The following is a 24,341-nucleotide window of genomic DNA, read 5'->3' as shown; positions in this document are numbered from 1 at the left end:
ACCTATGTGCATGGAGTGTAAACTCTCACAGCCAGCAGAAAAATCCTGTCAAAGCTGTTGTGGGTCATTAGCAGGAGGCTAAACTGATCATCACCATGGGCTTAATTCAGCTGCTTCACACAGAGGCACCTAGTGCCCTCTGAGGCACCCCAAGACATCCAAGACATTCAGCAAATTTATCCACTGTCATCTGTTCAAGGCATGCCAGAATTTGACTTCAGATAAAGAAAGCATCTAATGAGGCTTGGCTGTCTATGCTAGTGGTGTTCCCACAGCCACTCACAACAGGTGAACCATCCCCTGTTAGGAGACTGGCAACGAAGAGAGGGATTGAGAACATGCAAAAGAACCTGCAAGAACAAACTCAAAAACAGTACCTAATTTGAAGAAACCCTTTTCAAAAATCTGTTCATGGCAATTAAAGGTAAAACAGGCTCAGAAAAAAAAAAAAACAAAACACAAAAGTAAGGAACTGACCAGTTAATTATGCCCCATGATTATTTTCCTCTGACCCTTTTTACAAGAACTATTACTTTTTTCTTTTCTAGGCTAAGTTCATACATAATGCTTTAGTTAATATTGATTTCCACTGTGTGTTTGCCTTTGATTTCTTTTAATTTTCATTACATACCTAGCAATAAACCTAGTCTGCATAATCATCATCATACTCCTTAAGATCTTTAAAAATTTCAGCACAGGTTTAAACACTCCTCTCTGTAATCTTATGGCAAGTTATTTGTCTGCTCACTATTAAATATGGATTTCTGTGAAAACTCTTATATGCAACCTCCAATCACACATACACACTAGTTGTTTAAACAGCAAAGGCAATGCTTTTGTCTAAACAAGATAAAGAGTAAAGGAAGCAAAATCCAGCCAGTGGGAAAAGGCATAAAGCATTCTATAAATGCAAATATAAAGCATGCAGCATGCATCAGCAGAAAAGGTGGAATGCCCAGGACTCTGTATTGCCTGTTTCTGTCGATCCCAGTTCTTGCTCCCAGGAGAGCCAGGACAATGCTGAGTGGTTTTAAAATTTCTACTCTTCATCCCTGGTTTGTGATCTCAACAAGGGTGGAAAAAACATAGGATTAAGTAAAAAAAAAACAAAAAAAAAACAAACCAGAAAAAGATCAAATATCATTTTTACTCAAATCACAGTGAAGTTGGTTCAAAGAGACATGTATGTAAAATGTTCTCTTCTAGGATAAGAGATGATCTAATGGTAATGATCTTTTCACTGCAGCCAGCATACCATCAACTGGACATCATAGAACAGATGAGTGGTTCTGTGGGCAATCAGACTGAGAAAGGCTGGTTTCCTACAGTATCCGCCACTATTATCTCAAGTCTTCAGTGCCTAAAAAGGACAATTTCTAATCAAATCTTTTCCCGTGGTTAGGAGTTTGTGTAGTCTGTCTCCAAGATGGCTCTTTGGTGTCTAGCAACAGATGAGGTCATACTGCAGCCATTTCCTGAGGAGGGACCGAGGGAAATCTTTGTTCATTACCCACTTACATCTTCATACAAAATGTTAAAAAACTTCAGATCCCTGAGACCTTCTGTCACACCTGGTTGAAAATGGCTAAAAGGTTCAAAAGTTATTAGAAGAAATACCGCATGCAAGCACATTAGTCTTGTTCTTCAAAAACATGGCTAAAATTAATGATAGAAGGAGCAGGCAACACCTGAGGCAGGAATTGCTATATAATGATCTGCAAGCAGCATCAGAAACAGAAAATTGGGCCTGTCTAAAAGTGGCCAAATGTAAGGCCCACAAAGCATCAGGGCACGTATCCCTATTGTCAGCTAACAGCAGGCATGCCACAGTACAGCCTGGTGTCAGCAAGCCCAGGCCCTCCTTTATCTGGACTATAAGATTAAGGGACACTGACTTCTTGTCTGTTAGCAACCAGCCCATTTCAGTTTCATTTAAAATCATGAAGCAGATTTGTCTCATGGGTTACATCTGTTGATCTTCTATTTACTCTGAAGCAAAAAATGGTCTAGACCTAAAGGAGAGTTGTCTTAGTTAATAGTATAAATTATATTTTCAAAGAATCCATCTTAAATTGCTTATGATTCAAAACAACTGCACCAGTAAATCAATTTCCAGGATTATACAGTATGGAATATATAATAATTTATATATATATAATAGATAATTAACTTCATTTTGGGTCTGACGAGATGCAAAAAGAAAACAAGCTTTAAGAAGAAAACTGAGGACTCTGTGGAGATCAGAACAATAGTTTCAAAGAGTACTTTTTAAATAAAGGTGTTATCACCAACTGTTAGGCATAGTGTCAACACATCAGCTGTAATGCATTTACGCTTTTGCAGTGCAAGGTTATGGGATCCAGAGTTTATCTTCCACTTTCAAAAGCTTCTGAATGGTAAGATATAGCCAAAAATCAGTATGAAAAAGTAATTGCCTACATCAAGGTCAACTATAAACTTTTCTGCTAATCCAGTTGGGGGTATTTAGGAGAGATACTGAACTTTACCTAAATAAGTCACAACTTACTATATTAGATTTTTTTAATCTGGAGCAGGAGGGAAGTGATGTTGTGGAAGAAGCAGAGAATGGGATTAAATAAAGCAAGCTGATACATGCATGTGCAGGGCACTTTGTAATGAGGATTTTGCATTTTTATACTTTTATTTCAGTACGTGCTACAGCAACAGTGAACTGTACATATTGTTCAAGTTCCCTCTTGTAGAATGTCTGTCTGTCATTATTCTGATCATGCTAAGGAATGAAGCAGGAACAGAGTTGGATTTATGGCTCTCTAGATATGCAATAAATCTTTTCTTCACTAGATGTCACCCATCTACTCCTATGCATCAATGTTGAGTAAGGCCAAAAACAAAGGTTTAATTTTCATAGAAGAATATAAAATGATAGAGGACTTACTCTTTATGTTGAATGCTTTTACTGCTTCCTTGTGTTCTGCATCGTACTGTTTGTGCACAAGGGTAAAGTTTCACCCTATACATCTCTGTCAGCTATTTTATCTTCAATATTTGTGTCATAGCTGATTATAGCCCAGAAATTTGCATGAGAGATGCATCCATTACACTGGATCAGACTTTGAATAACAGTGGTCGGAATGAATGATGAACATCAAAATACTTCTCTCTCTTTCTTTCTGAAATAAGCATATATCTAGAATTTATGAAGATACTATGCCAAATCCTCAGCAGGTATAAATCAATTTGGCTTCACTGAAGCTGACTGATGCCAGGTGAAGATCTGCACCTGCAATTCAGATGCTGGCCTGCAGAGCACAGCTTGACTTGTTTTCTTTTTCTTAACTCCAAGGCATGATAATTGAACTCATTTGGGCACACTTCTCACTTCTTAGTCAAAACTCTCAACTGGGCATTGGACTTAAAATCAGTGCATATTTCTTTGTTATAAATCAAAATAATTTTTTCACAAACAAGAGAAAAAAGCTGACTTCAGAAATGAGAGATCATTTGTTCAATACCATATCAGCAGTTGCCCTCAATAACATGGTGACTCCGAAACAAGCAAAAGCAACTACTGCTCAGCTCATTCATTTTGCCTCTTACTGCCACTAGATGATAGTATGGTAACACATGTATGGTTCAGCTGCACACCAGCCATTCTGCTGCTGAATTCTTGGCAGTTTTCACACTTTTACATGTAAGGAATATACAGAAACTCATCAATACTACATAGCTAGCCTTTGAATAGCAGTGCATAATTACATCCCCAGTGATTTCATACATTAATATACCCAAAGAGTAGTGGATGCTATTATTCCGCCATAGACTCAAATTGGGCTTTATTTATACAAAGACATTACGCTAAATTGGTCACCTTCCTCTATTTTTGTAGCTACCCATCCAGAGCTGTAGTGAGACATACTGACAGAAAGGGCAAGATAATTACATTTCCCTAGCAGGAAGCAGGAGAATGGCTGGAGGTAACATTTACATTCTGCCTCATGGGCATCCAACTCACTGCTGGTTCTGCACATCCACTGAGTACCTCTCCCACCTTTTCCATTTCATGCTCTCCCTCTGGAGAGGACTCCCCTCCTCATCCAATTGAAAAGCTCCTGACTGGGATGAGACATGCATCCAGAAAACCACCTTGAGCACACAGCTATCACCCTCTCCACAAACCCCTTCTCTCCCAATTCACATAGTTTGTACTCTCCTAACACAGCAAAATTAAAAATAAACTGTTCTTCCTTTCAGCTACTCTGTAAAGTAAATAGTCAAAACCCTCCACTGCACAGTTTTTACCCTAAGTAAGTCTTAAGTCTCTGGTTTCTTTTTAACCACAGTAACAAGGTCAGCTCTTCTCTTGGTAGGCTGGAATGCCTCTCCCCAGCCATGAAAATGCACTCAAGGTAGTGGCCAATACCAGTCCTGCACAATACCCCTCCCATCACAGGAGGCTTCATGGACACTTTCATTTCATGGAGCATTTCCAGCTGCCCCTGATGGACAACCCACACAGAATCATAAATCTCTTGGTCCGTGATCTGTGGCAGACAGGTTGAGTATCATGGACCTGCTGGCACCACAGGGCAAGCCAAAAAACTGAAAACCAGAATGCTCAGTGAAAAGGAATTGACCCTTGGGACAAACTCATGCACACATTTATACACAGAGGTAAGTGAGCAGAATGCTTGAAAAGAAAGGCTAAGGGGGACAGTCCAGAAAGTGAAAGGGGTAGAGTCATACATAATCAGTGTTTGCATTAGAAGCTAATTTTGTTCTCTAGAATTTGATTCAGCCACCAGCATCACAAGCCACGGAGTTTCCCATAAAAACTAAATCTGGATATAGACCCAGACGAAATCCTAAATTTCCAGTTTAATGGTAATTGGTTACTTTGAAATCTTTCATTTCAATTCAGGATGAAAATATATTTGTACAATTTTCATATTTAAAAATGCTTTATCTTATTTAATGATTGGACATTTGTAACAGTGCATAAACTGCTAGGTATACGGCATAATACTTAAAGAACTCATTTTCATAATCAGTAAGAATATCTTTTACTTAATGTTGGTTTAACTATCAATTGCTTTGTATTCAGAGTGTTTACAGCGTCACAGTAGTCCCAGAAGGAGAAACCATTCAGATGCCAAATTCCACAGAACTCTTCAAAAGGTAACTTGTTCCTATTAGAAATTAAACCTTAAAGTAAAATATTTCAAGTATTATACTGAACACTGTTACTGATACAGAGTAAAGCACATTGGCAATAATATGAAAATGAAAACCCGTTACGGGTCAAAATGAAGCTTCAGAACTCAGAAATGAAATTCTGAAAAATTCCAAAAGGAAACATCTTGAAAAGCATCTACTTCAGAGTGTCTTTGTTCATTCTGGACCTTCATTATATTTTACAATCAATTTTTTTTTAATTTCACCTTATTTCACTTTTCATCAAAAACTCTAACAGAAGAAGTCCAACCAGCTCCTATTTTGTAATGCACATTTGAACTGCCATTTCCTGAGCTTATGAAAAACAAAGCACTCAGTTTTAATTATATGAATAAGGATGCTCTATATCCCATGTTTAAATACTACTTTTCTACAGCTCTTCTCTTTGACATAAGATAGTTTAACACTTACAGCCAGGGAGAAGTTCTGCTGCTAACCTACAACCTGTCACAAAACTGTATTTTCAGGGATAATCATGTCAGCTGTCAGGGCACAGTGAGAACAGTAGGTCCATGAAGGATGGTAAACCAGGAGCTGAGCAGGATAACAAGGCAGGTGGAAGCAGCACCTTCAAACAAGGATCCAGGATGCAGAATGGCAAATCCAGGTTGTTATCAGACTCGGATATTGTCCACTGCTCTGTCAGGAGATCTACAGGGACGCAAGGCTCTTCCCGACAGTGGAGCTCTCCTTGGAGCCAGCTAAATACTTTACCTGTGCCAAGTCATCTCCTAGAAAGGGGCTGCATATCTGGCCCTGACATCAGTAACACAACAACATAGCCCTAGAAGCTAAAATGAGGAATACAGTTGAATGAAATACGCATTTTATGTGAAGAAGTTATTCAAAAGCATGAAAGGGTGACTATATTATAAAAAATAATAATCTGTTATTGTTGCCTTCTTAAAATGCACCAACATGCCTCTTAATTATGAATAAAATAAGAGCTATAGCAAAATATTTATGAGGAAAAATCATCCATCAAAATTAAAGCATGCATGAACAGCCTGGGAAACCTCAGCGTATGTTTGCCAGACAGACGTGCTCCAAAGGTTTCCATAAAGCTACACGACATGCTTAATGACGTTACAATGCAGGTTTTAATACACATGGAAAATACACCAAGTAAAGCTAAAGTATCATTTGATTTTTTTTTTTTTCCCTTTAAACAATTTATCTGAGAGCAGTGGAAATCTTACCATGCATGTCAGCAGGCTCTGCCCAGGCTGAGCACTACATGCAACATTGATTTCTGCCCCCAGCAAGCGTCCACTTGTGGGGATCAGCAACCGGAGGGTGAAATAAATGAAGGGCTCACTCATTTCCAATCCCTCCATCATTTCTTACGCAGTTCCTTGCATGGGTAAATGTAAGATGTGCAGTCTTTGCTCCTTGCAGGACAGAGAGCTAAAGATCTTACACAATAGCCTTGTTCTACTTTCCCAAATGGTGAAATAGGGACTGCTGCAAGTGTGACAACACAATTTCCTTTCTGTCTTGTGTATCAAGAGCTGCAAAAATATATCCCAAAGAACACAAAAGCTGGGGGAAATAAATGTTTTCTCCATTGCCTTTATTTTTAATCTTAAATTTTAACAGGAATTGAGACTGCTTAAATGCTCTACATGTCAAATCAATCTTTATAAACATGGGAGTATTTGGCATCTGAAAAAGCTTCCCACCTTCTCAAAAGGCCTCTTTTCATGTTTCTGAGGAAATCAAACATTACAATAGAGACTTTCAAAACCTGGGTGAACAATAAAGTTAGCAACTTCAGCACATACATAATGAGGGAGCTCCAGGTATCTGTAATTCAGGTTTGGTCTGTTTTAATACAGCTACAATGATTCAACAAAAGTATGTTGGAGATTTAAACAGCTTCTGAGGATTTCTGCAGCAGGCAGGAAACAATCATGATATTCAAAAGGCACTATTCTAAACAAACAACTCATACCATGAAATTCTTAGCTTCCTGCAAAATCCGTAAAGAGTCTTTGAATATTATTGTAGCACCATATTCACATTATTTAATAGATTTCAATATACAGTTGGAAGAATGCCTAACATACAGGACTGATACCTACTTTTATTGCAAAGAAAGCAAAGCAATCAAATGAATGTTCACTTCTTAGAACTACTGCTCTGGAGCCAGGCTGATACTCAAATAATAGAGGAATTTCCTACTGATCTTCAAAAATAATATTAATAATATCCATTATATATATAAAATTATATATATAATGGATTCAAATTCACAGAGCAAATATAGCAATCAAAATGGTTTGTTTTCTTAGGTATAAAATAACAGCATTGCATCAAGTATTTTCAGATTCTGTGGATATGAATAGAATTGTGTGGTCATTAATTATTTATATACCACAGCACTGTAGAGTTGATATGAGTTGGTCTTGCTTTGCTACAGGGAAATCTCTGGAACCACATGCCACATCCTCTGTGGATATGTTGTAGACTAATCTCTGATAATGATCAGATACGTATTTTGATTACTATGTTATACAAAGGATCGTTCCTCCTTAAAAATCAACTTAAAACACTCTGCAAGGTACTGCTGAGGAAACACAGTCAGAGATTCTGAAGCAATCTTTCTATGCCTGACAGGAAGGTAAGACGTCGTGCAACTGGCTCCTAGGAAGATCCAAAGTATTTCCTTTGTGAAATTATGTTGTTGGGTTTTATTTTAATGCATATCACATTTTCCCATCACATGCAATTGTAAATGTGGTACAAAAATCATTTGTGCAAAGTTAGTTATTACTGCTATATACACAGTGAGGAAAATCTTGGAAACTTTTGCTGCTTTTCAGGGGGTCAACCTTACAATCTGACAATTCGTTATCTATTTATGAAGCCTGCATTAAATTGTGGAGAGTGGTATTCTGTTTGGTTTGTAACAAGATACACCAAGATCACCTTATGCAAATGTGAAATGCATGTACTTTAAGAATTATTTGGGGCCTAAATAGTTCATGCGCTGAATCATTCTCAGTTACAGAATGCAGAAAACCAAAATCTCACATTTACCTTTAGCCAACCCCAAAACAGCCATCTGGCTGGATCCCTCTTTCAATACTAAATTATAAGAACTCTGTCCTCTCTCAGCACTGAAACACAGTTTACTTAAGTGTCTCCTATACAGCTGTGAACAGTTTAATAAAGTCACGTTATAAAATTGGTAGGACTCCTGATTTGTTGGTTTGCTTTGGCTGTTTTAAAAAGAAGAGAGTTGTGACACCTTCACATCCAAAACCTTACAGTAATATTTGTACTTATTAACTGGAGTATACAAAATAGTTGCCTTGTTACGGAAATATCCCTGTAGCACTACAAGCAATTAACTTTTATAGCTACAAATTTTGCTAAGATAAAAGAATATCAGGAATCTACTTCTTCAGAAATAATCATTCTGACAACTAGAGGCCAAATTCTGCCTTCCCTTACAGTCACCCAGTCACATATGTTAACTGTTGTGACGGCAGAATCTGGCCCCAAACCACATTTTTATCTAAATACATGTATTTCCTACAGAAAAACCAAGCTATGTCTCATCATTGCTCTTCCCTTCTGAAGGGTAAATACTGATATTTGAAATACCTAAATTGTATTTACAGCTGTACAACGTTGACGCTACATACTTGCAAAATATCATTTGTACTTTATAAACATGGAGTAACTTGTACAATCGGCTTAAAATCTTTTCTTGAAATAAAGAAAGAGCAGACAAGCTTACACATTTTCCTTGTCAAATTCACACACAAAATACATGGTAATATGACACGCAACATCATTCCACCCTCCAGACGCCACCATCTCCACACAGTCCTCCTCGTCATAGGCATTGTTGGGCTCCCCACTGCGCCATTTGTTGAAGGTCTGCATGGGTGATCGGTCAGAATAGACAAAATTTCCCTCTTTCTCTAAGTCGTTAATCCCAATGAAAACTCTGGTGAGCCCAGCTTGGTTGATGTATGAGGCGATCAGATTGTTGGCAGTCTCATCCTTGGGCATGCTCAGCGTCCCTCCTCTTCCATGGCAGTAGAGCTGGGCTTCCTTGTATCTTTTCTCTTCCTTCACCAGCAGATATATCTTATTATCTGTCTCACGCACACCAGCAACAGCTGCGGGGGAGGGCAGTGCTGAAAAGTGAGCACTCGCATTTCTATAAACCAAGTTACTGCACACCCCAAAATAGCTTCACAGATCAGGTGCGGAACGGTGACGCTCTCTACGAGCAATCACACCGGTAAAATGAGGCAATGAAAAAGGAAAATGTTCATATCAAATTAACCTACCATTTTTTATGAATTTTAGTTCCGTTGTCAGCTGGGCCACTTGGATATCCATCTCACCAATAGCCTTCCTTAGCTGGCTGCACTCACAGGGGATGCCTGTGAAGAGACATAGATACACCAAAATTAAAAAGCTAGCTAACCACAATAATTATCTAAACAATTATAGAAAAAGGCCCAGCCTGGCAGCTCTGGAAAGAGCTGTCTGGCAACTAGCAGACAGAAATGTAGAGCCTTCACTACCCTGCATCATTGTATGGTTCTCAGAGGTGCCTAGGCCTATCCAGAACAGCTCAGTTCATTTCCCATGAAGCTTCAGCCCTGAATGATTACAGCTAACCTAAAAACAGATGGATATTCCCTAAAAAAACACCAAAACAATGACCAAACCAAAAACAAACCAACCAACCAAAAAAAAAACAAAAAAAAAAAACCAAAACATAGATTATCTATCTATGAAGTCTGCATTAAATTGTGGAGAGTGGTATTCTGTTTGGTTTGTAACAGGATGCACCAAGATCACCTTATGCAAATGTGAAATGCATGTACTTTAAGAAATTATTTGGGGCCTAAATAGCTCATGCGCTGAATCATTCTCAGAATGCAGAAAACCAAGATCTCACATTTACCTTTAGCCAACCCCAAAACAGCCATCTGGCTGGATCCCTCTTTCAATACCAAATTATAAGAACTCTGTCCTCTCTCAGCACTGAAACACAGTTTACTTAAGTGTCTCCTATACAATTCTGAACAGTTTAATAAAGTCACGTTACAAAATTGGTAGGACTCCTGATTTGTTGGTTTGCTTTGGCTGTTTTAAAAAGAAGAGAGTTGTGACACCTTCACATCCAAAACCTTACAGTAATAACAATCTATTAATCCAAATTTACATTGGCTTGACAAAGATGATCTGAATAAGAGTGCTAAAAGGATAATCGTTACAGCTATGAACTCAAATCTCAAAATAAGGATCAATCTAGTTCTCTGTGTATTTATTCAAATCTGCATTTGACAACCCAAATACTCAGCTTAGGTATCTAAGTCAGCCTAAGCAGTGTACTTACACTGCAAAACTATGCTTAATGACTAGGCATATGGTGGTCTGGCTCAAGAATTAGAGTAACAAATTATATTCACATGAGAAAAGTACTTGGTGCACCTCTAGTGCTCCTGCCAGGAAGGGAAGAATTGAGTAAAACCTGAATCTGCCACTTTTGTAAGGCTTACACTTCTTATGCCAGGCTTTCACCTTTTTCTCTGGAAGATCTGTATTCCTGCCAGTCTCCTGCTCCTATAACAATAATCTGTGGAGGGCAGGAGCTTCCCACTTGCTCCTTTGTGTTGGCTGCAAGCCAGAGTGGGAAATACAGAGATGTCCCTTTGCACTGGTCATGAATGATACGGACAGTTGCACTTCAGGTCCTGCTAGTCTTCTGGAGTGATCACAGCTCTGAGGAGCTGAGACATTGTTTTGACAAATATACTACATGTCCAGCAACTACTGCAGCTTCAATAATTTTAAGTAATGTGAAAATATTACACTGAAATATTACAGTGCCTGCTCAAAAACTATTCGTTATCTCCCCCAATATGCAAACTGGCATGTGTTTTTGTGATGATGCATGCATCTTGTAAAATCCTTCACATACACAAGGTATTACATGGCTTACCTGGGTCACCATTAGGACCTGGTGGTCCTATGTCACCTACGTCTCCTTTTTCACCTAAAGACATAAAAAAGAATATAAATTTAAAGCAGCTTTTTTGGTCAACAGTTCATTAGCACTGGTTTATTTTTTCTCTAGTAACATTCAAATATGAAAAGTAGAAATATGCCCAAACAAAAATACAAATTTTCCTGTCCAGCCAAAGCTATGAAACTTGAACACAAAGAATATGTACCGATATCCATTTTTTGACATACATGAACTTCACAGAACCAGTAAGCTCAGATGCTGTAGAGGGAACAGGGCTGGACATGTTACACCGGTGCCTAAGTCTAGATTCATAATCTAGATGTTTAAGTAAACATTGGTGAAAATCACTTAATCAAAGTCACATGGGAAGCCTATGGGGTAGGCAAGACTGGAATTTAGAATTAGAATTGGCACTTGAAAGTCTGTCAAAACACAGTGCACCTTCTCATGTGCTGCTCTTAACTGCCACACTTGCACAACAGTGCACGAAGTTCTTTATTTAACCTTAAACCAGGATTCTTACCCTGCTATAAGGCTAAATACACTGCTCTCAGAGGGAAAGGTAACTGGCTGAGAGATATCAGTCATGTGTCTGACTACACCAGAGAAACTCCCTGGCTGATAAACTCTGAGACTCACGAACCATTGTTCAAGCCCCTAAGCTTTTCTCAAACATAAATGACTAGATTATTCATCTGAAACACAAATGGAGAAAACAAAATTGAACTGAGCATACCTTTTGAACCAATAGGACCAATTTTTCCATGCCGTCCCATGCTGCCTTTCTGTCCTTTGTCCCCCATTTCTCCTATACATAACAGAAAAATGACAAACACAAGGTAGGAACCTAGACCAATTCATTCAGATTCCAGCATGCTTCAGTATCAGCTTTTACAATAAGTGAAAACAAACTATATCCCAAATATTCATTGAACTCCAGAGGTCCAGCTCACTCCTTGTGAAGAACTTACTTATAGTAACCTAGACAGTGATTTGATCTTTGCAAAGCAACTGACATTAACAAGGCATGTACGTGTAAATGAAAACAGATCTTGGCTCAGATCCACTGGAAAAGCTTTTGCAAACTCTCAGATGATCATGCCAGAGTCACACTGAAAATGATGGGGGGTGCCTTCAAACACTGATCAGTGGATTAAAACTATTATGGAGTTGAGAAGACCTAAAGGATCCAAACACAAGTGACAGTTTCATCTAACACAGTAGCTCCACTGTAACTGAGGGCTGAATTTGGGCTAAATGGCTTATTTATACAATATACACACTGTGGAAGCAGTCACAGTTTCATTCTTTGCTCTTACATTTGAAGATGACATTATTGAAAAATGAAAATTAATGGAAATATTTATATACACACAGACACATGCACATGTTCATAGAAAACCTGACTGAAGCCAGCAATGCTGAACGTTTAAGACAGCTCTACAGAATACTTCGAAGCGCAACTGTAGCAAAGGAGCTGCTAAAAAAGTAATTTTCCTCAGCTGTGTTCTTGCAAATAAAAGGGAACTATTCACCTCTTAAGGTCAACTGAAATTGTCAGCAAATCTGCATGAACCAGCCACTGACACCTATCTGTGTCCATGAGGCATACCCAGAAATCTGATGCAAGGCAGGTTGATTCACCTACTTTGTCTAACTCTGACCTCTTTTCTATTAGTTGTACTTTCCTGTGTGATGTAAAGGGAATATTAGAATTGCTTCAGGGGAAACAGAATTTGCACTGGAACAGGCAGTCTCTTTGCCATCACTGCCTTCACGAACCAAGCTGAAGCACTGTTACTAATAAAATGTGCGCCACAATTCAAGTACTGATCTCATTGATCTGAGCTCCTCCAAAGCTTGAAGAATGAAACAGATAAAACATCCCTGTTAGGTCATAGATGGCATTCTCAAACATTACAAAAAATAAGTATCTTGATGGTGTGAATCTGAGAAAAGAACTTTAGCCTCTAATAGCAAAGACTCAATCACATGTCTACAGAGCTCATGTCCAAGTTCAGGAGATCAGCAGTTGAAATTAATAAGCACTACTCACCTAATAGAATAAATAGAGCATGTTTATACATGACTGAAGGTTTTGGCTTAAACCAAGCCATTTCTAGTCAATAAACTCTAAATAGTCTAAGCTTGCCAGATTATTATTTTGAAATGATACTTTGGTTCTGGCACTGGTTTAAAGAGAATTCCCTGATTTGTTTTAGGTAGACTTTGAGACCTATGAAACGAGACCTGTCGCTTTGTCGCACACACTGTGTAGTGAACATGGCACAGTTTGCCTGATGGTGCAGTTCCTATGGCCTGAGCAGCATCAGGAAGGCCTTTTCCAGCCTTGCTGGTTCCATAATTTCAGTGTACATGGCGATAACATTTCCTGAGTGCAATACCTGAACAAATCAATGCTCCACCATCAGATTTAGGCCTCTCTGTATCATGATTTCAAGGAGAAATGTGGTCTGGAGGCAGCACAGCTGTACAGCTATGTCATTCATATGAGATAGATTTCCCACTGTACCACACAGTATTAATGGAGACCAGGTATGAAGGAACTACAGGGAAAAGAAGCCAAATGCCTTCCAAGGCTCCCATCCTGCAGAAACCCAAGACCAAAGGAAATATTGAAGCAGGTTTTTTTCAAGGACTGTTGAAAAGGTTGTGTCTTTGCTCAAAGCAACATCTGTTACACACTGTTCAGCTACACAGAAGCAAGGGGAGACAAGTTAGGAGGACAATCTACCATAGGGATACAGCAACTGAACTTGTGTAATTTGTCACAGCTCAGCCTCAGTTACAGATTTATGACAACTCAAGATCTGTTGCCCTCTGTTGTTACTGTAACTGGACAGTCACATATTTCCTCTACCTATTTTTCAAAGCTGGATAATTTTATGACCAATTAATCAGTAACAAGTTTCAGAATATAAACTGATCACCACTGAGCTAAGAGATGTCCTCTGGATTATTACTCCATAAAACCTCAAGCAACTGTCACTTGACTGTATGAGTCAGAAAGAAATCATTTCCTCTGAAGTGAGAGAAGATGAAGGTGTATGACTTCTTGGTCTAATTAATTACTGGCAAATCCTACAATCAGTAATTTTCCTTTTTTTTCCAACAAGGATCAAATTCAGACTCAATTAGGAAATTTTACCAGAAAACACAAATATTTTTTATCTTATGCTATATATTCCTACTGGAAGAATGGAAGTAATCCACTCTGCCAGCTGAAGATCTACTTTCTGAATATAGCTTCACATTCAGAACAGATTCATGGCTTGCCCTAAAGGTGCATTCCATCAGGCTGTGTGGGTTATAAAGGTACTGATACCACCACTGGATACTTATCCAATACAGGCAGTATATTGAGAAGGTATTTCCTCAAAAATCTCTAAAGTATCAGCTTGTAATAAGTTTATTGTATTGCTTTAAAAGTGACCTTTCTTGCTTTGGATATTTATGAATTGAGATTACCATAAAAGACTGTCAAATGTTTTAATTCTTTCTCTCTTCAGGCTGCTACACCTGAAATTAAATAAACACTAGAAAGAAATTAAATAAACCTAATGCATAAATTAATATATGAAATGACTTCACTTTCCTTCTCATAAATACTGCCCAGAAAATGAACTACTTCTCAGTAACAGCCAGTCAAAGCTACATGATCTACTCAGAAGTAAAAGTGTGTTATCTCAAACAAGGAAGACATACATTAAGCCTCCTGTGCTCATTAAAAGAACTATTTGGATTTGGTTTTCTCTTAGAGTGACTAACCCCTGCTTCTACTCCAGAGGCCTGCTTATTCTGCTTCTTCTGCAGAATAAATCACAAGGTTTCAAGAGAGATCTATCTGCCTTGAGGGTTTCAAAAGTTTGAATGCCTTTTGTAAAGTCCTTTTTAGTGGCCCTATGATCATCAAAACTGCAGTCTAAAGAGTCTTAATGAAATCAGGAAGTCAGAGCTGGAAAGAAATGGGGACAATGAAGGAAATTAAGTCTCCATAGACCAAAAGTAGGAAATCTAACAGAAAGTTTGAATGGAGAATATGAAGTAAGTCATCTGTCATCTTTCAGATGAAGGTGGTATACACTGAAACCAACTATAGAAGACTTGAAGGATTTGGGGAGGAACTGAAGAGAAGGAAACTCGAAATGATCTTCTTGGTGGCCTAATAAATACCAGAGATAAATAAAATAAATAAAATACCAGAGATAAATGGTGGGCTGCACAACCAGTGGAAAAAGTGAAGGCTTTGTCTCAGCGCAACACTATAAATGGGGATCTCTACACAGTATGGCCAATTTTTTCAGATAGGATTAATTGGAACAGACAAGAAGGTTTAAAAGTACTTAAAAGAAAGTGTCAAAAATACAGCAGAAATAGAAATTCACCGTGTCACAGGTGAACTGAAGTGTGTCAAAATGAAGAGAGCAGGAGTTTACTTCTCAAACTTCAACAAATCAGATATATTCCTTTAGCAGCAGGTAGTTGTGGCCAAGTGGTGAAGGCAATGGACTAGAAATCCATTGGGGTTTCCCTGTGCAGGTTCAAATCCTGCCAGCTATGGTGCTCAGATGTTTTTCTGGAGTCAAAGGCAGCCAAGTGGTATGCCACAATTGATATTGCCAATGCATTTTTCTCAATTCTTTTGGCAACGCAGAGGTAAACCCATCTGGGCTGCTGCACTGTGGCAAGATATTGCTTTTTGGTATCAGGTGCAGAATTATCTGCATCTTACCGGGTGCAGAACCTAGTGGTGAAGGTATGCCATGTAGTTGCCCATGTACCCGCTGGGCCACTGAGGAACACCAGAACAACCAACAAGTGGATAAAGCTACTAAGACTGAAGTGGCTCAGATGGACTTAGATTGGCATGGTTATATTTCAAATGAGAGTTAACATGTTGGCTACCTTTATTTGAAATTCTATCATTGTAGAAGTAATATCCATTGTAGAACATGTGCTTGATCTTGGAGTCAAAAATGAAATAATAGAGCTCTCTAGGCTGAAGTTAGTTGAACTGAGAGACATATGAGAGTGTGGAAAGTGTCCTTATGGGAGTAAACTTTAAGTATATTTTCTATGATAATAACTGTGTTTAGTAAGTAATTGCAAAACCTCAGGAAAAACTTGAAAAGTAATTACACAATGACAGTAGTGACTTTTTGATATTAAAAATATTTTTCATGTTACCTTCTTATGCCGCTATGTTAAATCTCTGGAATATTGTGGTGCCCAACGTGGGGCACGAAGGATTGAGATAACAACAGATCTGACCAGAGTGTGTCTAATTGTATTTGTGATAAGCATTCATTGTTTCAGATTAATAGTCACTCGTCACAATGCTGATTTATTGGCTCTCAAAGTTGTTGCTCTTGATCTCAGAGTTTCAGCGTGTCGTACCTTACTTACAGCTGGTATTTGCTGTGTTAGTGTTTATCGGCTGGGAGCCTGGGCTAAGGTTCTTGTTTCACTACTTTATGGTAATGACTTGTAATACAATAGACTCATTGATCATGAAATTGATCTGGCTTGCGTTCCCAGTGTGGTCACCACCCCTGTACTTTGGGAGGTATATAATAGAAGCATTTAGCAATTACACATCCCTGGAAGCAGGGGGAGAAAGGGGAGGCAGGGAGTGAGCGAGTGGCTGCATGGTTCTGAGTTAACAGCTGGGTTTAAACCGCGACAAAATTCTTCATGATTTGACATAGCGGACATCACAGACAACTATCCACCAATAAAGGTAGAAGTGTACCAAACCAAAGGCCTCTTGACTTTAGTGCCATATTTGACAGCAATCTGCAAAGGATACATAGAAAAAGAATGCAAAATATAGACCAAGATTACAGAATCTTCCCCCTAGTATAATGCTAGGTGGCATTTTATGTAGTTGAGACAAATTCATTTCATTAGCCAGCCTGAAAGTTAGGGGTTTAGTCTCAGCTATTTCTCCAAGTTTCCTTGGTAGTCAGTGGAGAAATAAACACCTCACATCTCCCACTCTAGTGGGACAGGTACATAGGTATCTTACTGACAAAGTGAAACTCTACAAGCTTTGTATAACAGACAGGAAAAAAAATTAAAAAAAGGAAACTTATCAATCCATACTGACTAGAAATCAGGAAGGCTAGAAAATTTGTAAAGGAAACTAAAGGTAGTAAGAAAACACAATCCAATCTGAAGGCAGCAGAAAAAGCTTAAAGAACTTTAAAACACATTCAAAAAAAGAAATGGAAATAGCATGATCCATCCCTGAATGGGGGACTGTATATTCAGATGCACACAAATACAAATAACTTCCCTTACAAAACACATACCTCGCCAGAATTACATTAACAACGTAACACCAAGTTTGATCAGACCAGTGGTCCCTCTAAGCCCAAGACTTTGATTCACACAGTGGCAGTAGAAGGTGCAATAAATGGAGATCATGCAACTACAGCCACTATCTGCAGTCCACTGCAGATGGAGTTGCTGAATCAGCTCCCCAGCAGTTTCAGTGACTGCCTCCTAGTTCAGGTATGATGGGATCTAGTGATTCTGTAACCTCGATCATATCCTTCTCAGACTATTCTGTACAGATGCAAGAGTCTCAACCTGTCCAGTTTCTCCTTATGAGGCAGCTCCTTCATCTTTTTTGCATTTCTGGTGCCCCTTTCTAACTTTTTATGTCCTTTTTGACAGAGGCCAGAACCACACTCATTGCATGAGATGGTGCACGTCAGGCTTTTACACAGAGCAAATCAGCCACAAAAATGAGCTTCCTATTTTGTCCTTGCTATCTTTTCCAATGATGGGCAGTGTTTTGTTAGCTTTGGGACTGCTGCTAATGACTTAAGAGCAGTTCTCGAGTTTTAAGTGACAATTCTGGGGTTTTTTTGTATTATGTAAGTATGGATTAAATTATGCATCCCTAATTTCCCTAGGCTATATATTTATTTACACTGAAGCCCATCTGCCATTTTTTTGTCCATTCAGTCTAACACCGATTGTCCCAAAATTCTACTGAGTTCAGATGGAACTGAAAGACAGGTTTGAAACAGATACCCACTTTGTGAATCCAGAACTGTCAATGTCAGGACTTTTATATGGAATCCTGCCTGCAGCACTCCTTAGTGAGCAATAAATTCATGTAAAAGTTGACTCAGAAATGTAAAGGATTGATTGATTACATATTAACGAGCAATCAGTAATACTAAAATATAAATTAAGATATTATTACTTCTCTTTAGAATTTGATTATACAAATGACTGAGCACTCTGGCTCCAATCCAGTTAAATTAATGAGTATTCTCTCCTACTTAAGAGGCTATGTCTGTACTAGCAAACTAAATGCCTGGGAAGGTTTCCTAGCAGTATGAACCAAGTGGCTGAGAATGGTACACTCAATGATATTAAATTGTCTTATTCTTCAAGCCAAGATAATCACTTGCAGGCTGCTCATTGTGTTATCTTACAAAATGTGCCCAAGAAATGCCTGGAAAAGTGTTAGCTGGCAAAAGCCAGAATCACTGTGCTAACACTACAAAGGTAGAGACAGTTGAGTTCCACCCCTAAGAACAGTATGCAACTCTGCTTCACATACCACTATAATGAAGTATAAATGAAGTATGGTGTATGAAGGCTGAAATTAAAATACTAAAATATTTTCAAATGGTTATGGCTCTAAGAAAATTAAAATATCTTGAAGAACACATTTTTAATATGCTGCTCCTTTGATTATGCATTCCAACAGTAAATTCACCCTCTATTCACCCTTCTTTTGATTGCCATAAGCAGAATCCATGCTACTCTGGGAATATTCACAGGACTGTATTGTTATTAAAGTATTTATGTGGAATTTATATACATGGAAGTTGTTATGGCCTCACAATTGGATCATGACTCAAATAATTGAGTTCTTTCCCAACATGAGAGCACGCAGTGCAGCAATCAGTGCAAGTGGGGAAAGCTACACCTATTAACTTCACACCCCAAAACCAGCACTGCAGTACACGCTGCTTTCATCTGAATTAGCTGTTGTACATGCCCCAGTGCTCTATGCTTTGCAGAAGGCCAACACAGTTTTATATTCTGCTGCCATGCTATGCATCATAATTGACCTATACAATTAATTAAAAGCAATGAGGAATGTAAGTGGAACTTAACCTTAATCAGTTCCCAAAGACATCAGGATGTCTGATGTCACCCTGAAACCTCAGGACACTCAAAACCAGATATATTTCAGGTAAGCACCAGAAAGTTTTAATGTTTATCTGTTTCAGAGCTACCAAAATTAGAAAAGATCATGAGGAAAGGAGATAATAAAAACATTTGCAGCACTTCCTAATCTTGAGGTGTTCATTTCAGGTCAATACCATAAGAAAACCTCTTCTTCTGTAAGTAAGTTATTTATTCACTGATTATTGCGTACCTAAGGAGCTCAAAGCACATTTTCTTAGGACAAACTTGCTTCAGAAATGAAACAAAGAAAGGGGAAGAAGGAAAAAAAAGAAAAAAAAAAGATTACTGTGATTGTGATAATGTAAATTAAAACTAGAAGGAAAAAACTCTACAAATGTTGCAGAAGAGTTAGTTTCCCCCCTCATGTAAACCATCACTTACTCAATTAGCAGAAAAATACAGTGAAGTTAAGCACTTTCCATCAACAGAAGGAGACAAATATTAGCCCAACAAGACAACAATTACCAGGCTTCAATAGAAAAACAGGGTGTGAAACAAGTTAACACAGTAACTGCAGTTTAACAGGCTACTAGCACAGAAACAGGGCTGCTGTGTTCATCCATGTATGCTCTTAGAAACAGGCAAATCCAAAATGAGGCAACAGTTTTATCCATCTTTCATTATCCACCAAGCTATGTATTAAGCACCAGGATCACAGGTCTAAACTCTACACCGAGATTTTGATGGTCTTTTGGAGCAGAGAAAGGTAAGGGAGAACCTAATTGCAGTCTTGCACTACTACAAGTTGTCTGTAGAGATGAAGCCTTCTCTTCTCAGACACATACAAAGGACAAGAGGCAATGATCACAAGTTACAAGAAAAAATTCAGTTGGCTTTAAGGAAAAGGTCTTTCACAAGGACAGTGGTGAACAGACCGAGCAAAAAGGATATGGAATCTCCATCCTTGGAGATTTTCAAAAGTCTACTGGACATGACCCTGAGCAGCCTGATCTAAAATTGAATCTGCCCTGTTTACACAACAGATTGGATTAGACGAGCTGTTTATAACCTTTTGATCTAAATTATTCTGTGATACTTCAACATCACTTCTGCTTTACCTTGCAAGCATTAAATGCAAGCATTAATGCAGCATTACCTTGCAAGAGTTAAAACTTTAGTTTCCAGTATTTTTTATAAGAACAATCCTTGAAGAGTACATCTCCATAAGGGAAATACACTGACAACATAAACATTCCTCATGGGAGTTACAAATTTTTCAATGCATTGTAAGGGGAAGAGCTCTAGCTATGGATTTTGGTCCCAGGAAAAACTGCATGTATCAGACATCTGTGATTGCCCAGAAGAACTACATAATGGATCATGCACCATCATAAGGAAGTATAAATTACCTCTGTGTTTGCTTTGAAAGGAAGTTTGTATATTCAGTTCAGTAAAAACTAACTCCATCATTCTGATGACAGGAATGTCAAATGTTTAATTTCAGTATTGAAATACAAGGTTTTGACTACCCCTAATGTGAATTCTTCAGAATGTGCATCTCCTGGAAAACTTATGACGGTCAAATTTCCTCCTTGCTTCCGGAAAAAAAAAAAAAAAAAAGCAAACAAAAAAACCCCCAACCAACCAATCAACAAAACCCACAAAAACAAACAAAAAAAACCCCTAGATTTCAAAAGAATTTCCTGCAAGACAGAAATGCCACATTTCTCTCAACTATATAACGGACTACTACTGAGCAACAGTCCTCTCAAGAGCTCAAAACATTTTTTAACTACAATGCAAACAGGGTTACCATCATCTTTCCACAAATATTAGTGAACTGTCATCCAAAAAATGTAGAACCACTCCTGGCCATCTATGCCTGTTATAGCTTACCACCTTCCCTCAAGCATTTTAATTCAGGTAATTGTGAGTGCTCACATTTACAACAAAAGGAAACAAGAAAATCGAGCCCCGTGAGTCTTTCCCTCCGATCTGAGGTTTTCATTTGCAGAAGGAAATTTATGAAGACGACACAATGCCTTTCTTCACAGAGACCTTCATATGAGACATTTGCTTTACCCATTAAACTGTCCTTATCTCAACCCACTCATGAGTTTTCTCACTTCTACTCTTTCAATTCTCTTCCTCATCCCACCAGGCCAGGATGGGGGGGAGTGAACCAATGTGGCTGCATGGGGCTGAGCTGCCAATGGGGTGAAAACACCACAATGGTATATGAAAATGCCCAAGCATAATTTAGTCACCTAGCAAAGGGACAGAGGATCCCCATCATCACTGCCTTCCAAGAAAAAGTAGCATTTGGTCAGGAATGACTTTCAAAACATCTTCTTTAATAAAGTTACCTTTTTCTCCTGGAGGCCCAACTCTGCCTGGACGACCTGGAGCACCTTTCTCCCCCTTTTCTCCAGCCTCCCCTGTTGGTACAAAAGGAAACAAAAATATGAATCATATTAAACCTGGACTATTCTGTGTTGGCAGCAGTGACAAAAGTGTCATTTTCCCCAGTGAACATAAATATCTACTGTAACAAGACAGGAAAAAATTAAAAGCAGATGCATTCTGACTTAACAGCTTTACTTGATGCATGGAGAACAGTGTCTCCTGAAATTGGGGTAAACACTGACAAAACCACAGTCAATACATTACTGAAGTCTCATACACTGGGGCTAGCTTTGTGGATGTTACTCATACTGTCAACCTCCAAAAAGCCCAACTGCACAATTTGCTTAAGCAGAAGCTTCAGAATTAGGACTCAAGTCAGCACTGGGTCCAAACGCTTCCCAACTATCTACTAAAGATACACTTAAGTCTCAAGTGAAAATGGCTTACCTGTAATATAAAATTAAAAAGAAAAAAGAAAAAATAGAGAAAAAAGTTTATGCCATTTACAAAGACCTACAGGAAGGCATCCTTCATTTAGAGGACCATTTTTTAGCATGAAAGAGTATCTCCTAATCCATATATAACTGAGAGTTATATACTGTGCCTTTTAATCTTTGTGGTATGAACCACCATGCATTGTACTGACATGCACATGGCTCATGGCGGATTACTGTATCAAGCATATTTAAACAACACTTTCTGTAAATGTTCACCTCCTTGCTGCCTTTCATTGGAAATTTGAGGATGCTTAGCTTGTTTCACTCCCTGCTATTGTACTACTATTATAGTTTGCCACTGACATAAAATTACAATCTCTTAAACAAATAGACAGAAGTTTAAAGAATGATTTACATAGCCACTTTTACAAAAAAAGATTTATACAAAGAAGCAAGTTCTACGGTTTCCACAGACAAGAAAATGCCAGGATCTAAAAGCCAGGGCTAGCAGAGCACACCTGATGCCCAATGCTGTGTGTCTACAGAGGAGAGTGAGCAATAGCTGCTCTCCAGGAAGCTGAAGGGAGCACTATAGCAGGAAACTCAAGCTCTGCTCTCTGCCATAGCTGGCAGCTGTGGTTCAGAAATGAACCATAGAAATGATGTAAAAACAAGCCACAACATGGCATATTTCAAATATGCAGCCTCCAGCTCACTCTCTCTTCTTATTGCAAACATAGGTGGCTGTGAGCTGAACTTGGCCTTCCATCTATTATATTTTCCTTCTTCAGGCTGCCAGCCGACTGCAGACCTACCTTCAGACATCAAAAGTAGGCCATTCTTTGACCTTAATGAGGACAAACTCCACATAATCCCCAGTGGATAATATTGTTAGTATGAAACAGGCTATTATTTGGCACATTTGGGAATGTCACTTTTTTTTATTATCAGGTAACCAATAGGCTTTGTATGATTGCCTTTTCCCCCCCCAGGGCTGGTTATGAGTTCTTTGCTTCCCAAAGATAAATCCTGACAATGACTTTTCCCTGCTCTCTGGAGGCTGAGAGCACGCTATTACAGCCTATTGCTTTACATGTTCTTCAGAGTGAAAGCTGTGCATTAGGGATCAATAAAATAGATCACTCTTGCTTCAGGCCATTACACTTGCCTGCATTTATTCCTATAATAAGATGACACTGCATTCCTTAGTGTAGGCATTTAAGAAACTTTCCCTGGGAAGAGAGAGCCCCATTACAGGCCCAGATGTATTTTTTGTTATCTGCTATTTCAAGCAGTAAGACCTTGGCCAAGAAGGACTGATCAGTGGTCCAGTTCAGCTTTGCTGTGTTTAAGTCCCTAACTTTGCTTTACATTCCATGAGTACTATGCAAGCTGAGGAAGCAAAGTTGGTACAAGTGTCACAGGCAACAGAACAGATTTCTGTCAAGGCATTTAAATCAATTTCATTTATCATCAATTAACACTAATCTTCTCTCCACCCCTTCCAGGACAGCTCTTTGCTCTAGCTCTTCTGCATGAAAGAGTACTTCCCTCCTTAGCGCAATGCAGCTCTTGCCCAGGCAGCTGAGACAGGGCGTAATGCGCCCAGCAGTGCTCCACAGTGTTGTGATGCCCCAAACCCCCAGAAGAAATCTAGCCCTGACACCAAACTGAACTGCAGCAGGATTGCAGGTATCAGGCACAACCCTGACACTACTACAAACTTCTCCCATTATCTCTGATAGAGATCTTTCATACTTCAGATTATGTATCTTACCACTGCTGTTGATTTGCCTCCTTTTGTCAATTCTTTGGGACAGGATTTGTTTCTTATTATGTCTGCATCTTGCCTACCTTAAGCTGTACCATCTACTATAAAGAAAATAGCACGACAAATATTAACTACCTGATCTATTAAGCATTCCTGGGCTAGTGATAACTTTATTCCATTACTCATATTCCCTGTGTGAATAGACAAATGAAGCGTGGGTGTAAAAAAAATGGGTTTATTTTATTTACATAGTATCAACGTTTGTAGGTACTATATGCCACTGAGACTATTAAAGACAACTCCTGCCTTAGATTCTAGAAGGGAGACA

General features: G+C 38.6%; 1 protein-coding gene and 1 non-coding gene across 3 annotated transcripts in view; one reads left to right on the top strand and one right to left on the bottom strand.

Annotated features, from left to right (window-relative positions):
• Positions 1-6,774: 6,774 nt before the first annotated feature.
• Positions 6,775-24,341, bottom strand: part of COLEC11 (collectin subfamily member 11) — a 37,211-nt gene continuing 19,644 nt past the window's right edge. Inside the window, exons 3-7 of one of the 2 annotated variants that reach the window (XM_061460755.1) lie at positions 21,766-21,837; positions 11,955-12,026; positions 11,192-11,245; positions 9,525-9,620; positions 6,775-9,368 (exon numbers count right to left, since the gene is read on the bottom strand). In XM_061460755.1, coding sequence (XP_061316739.1) covers positions 8,959-9,368; positions 9,525-9,620; positions 11,192-11,245; positions 11,955-12,026; positions 21,766-21,837 — 704 coding nt within the window. In that variant the 3' untranslated portion in view covers positions 6,775-8,958. The remainder of the gene's footprint in view (positions 9,369-9,524; positions 9,621-11,191; positions 11,246-11,954; positions 12,027-21,765; positions 21,838-24,341) is intronic. The other variant, XM_061460756.1, reaches the window with a different exon arrangement.
• Positions 15,718-15,799, top strand: TRNAS-AGA (transfer RNA serine (anticodon AGA)). The gene has a single exon. It is a non-coding gene; the product is annotated as a tRNA-Ser (tRNA).

Source organism: Pezoporus flaviventris, unplaced genomic scaffold, assembly GCF_033815535.1.
Source record: "Pezoporus flaviventris isolate CSIRO_AGI_PZ_B2104156 unplaced genomic scaffold, CSIRO_AGI_Pfla_v1 ptg000031l, whole genome shotgun sequence".
In the NCBI taxonomy this organism is placed as follows: domain Eukaryota; kingdom Metazoa; phylum Chordata; class Aves; order Psittaciformes; family Psittacidae; genus Pezoporus; species Pezoporus flaviventris.
Note: the sequence above shows the minus strand (reverse complement) of the source record. Positions and strands in the feature narration are given on the sequence as shown.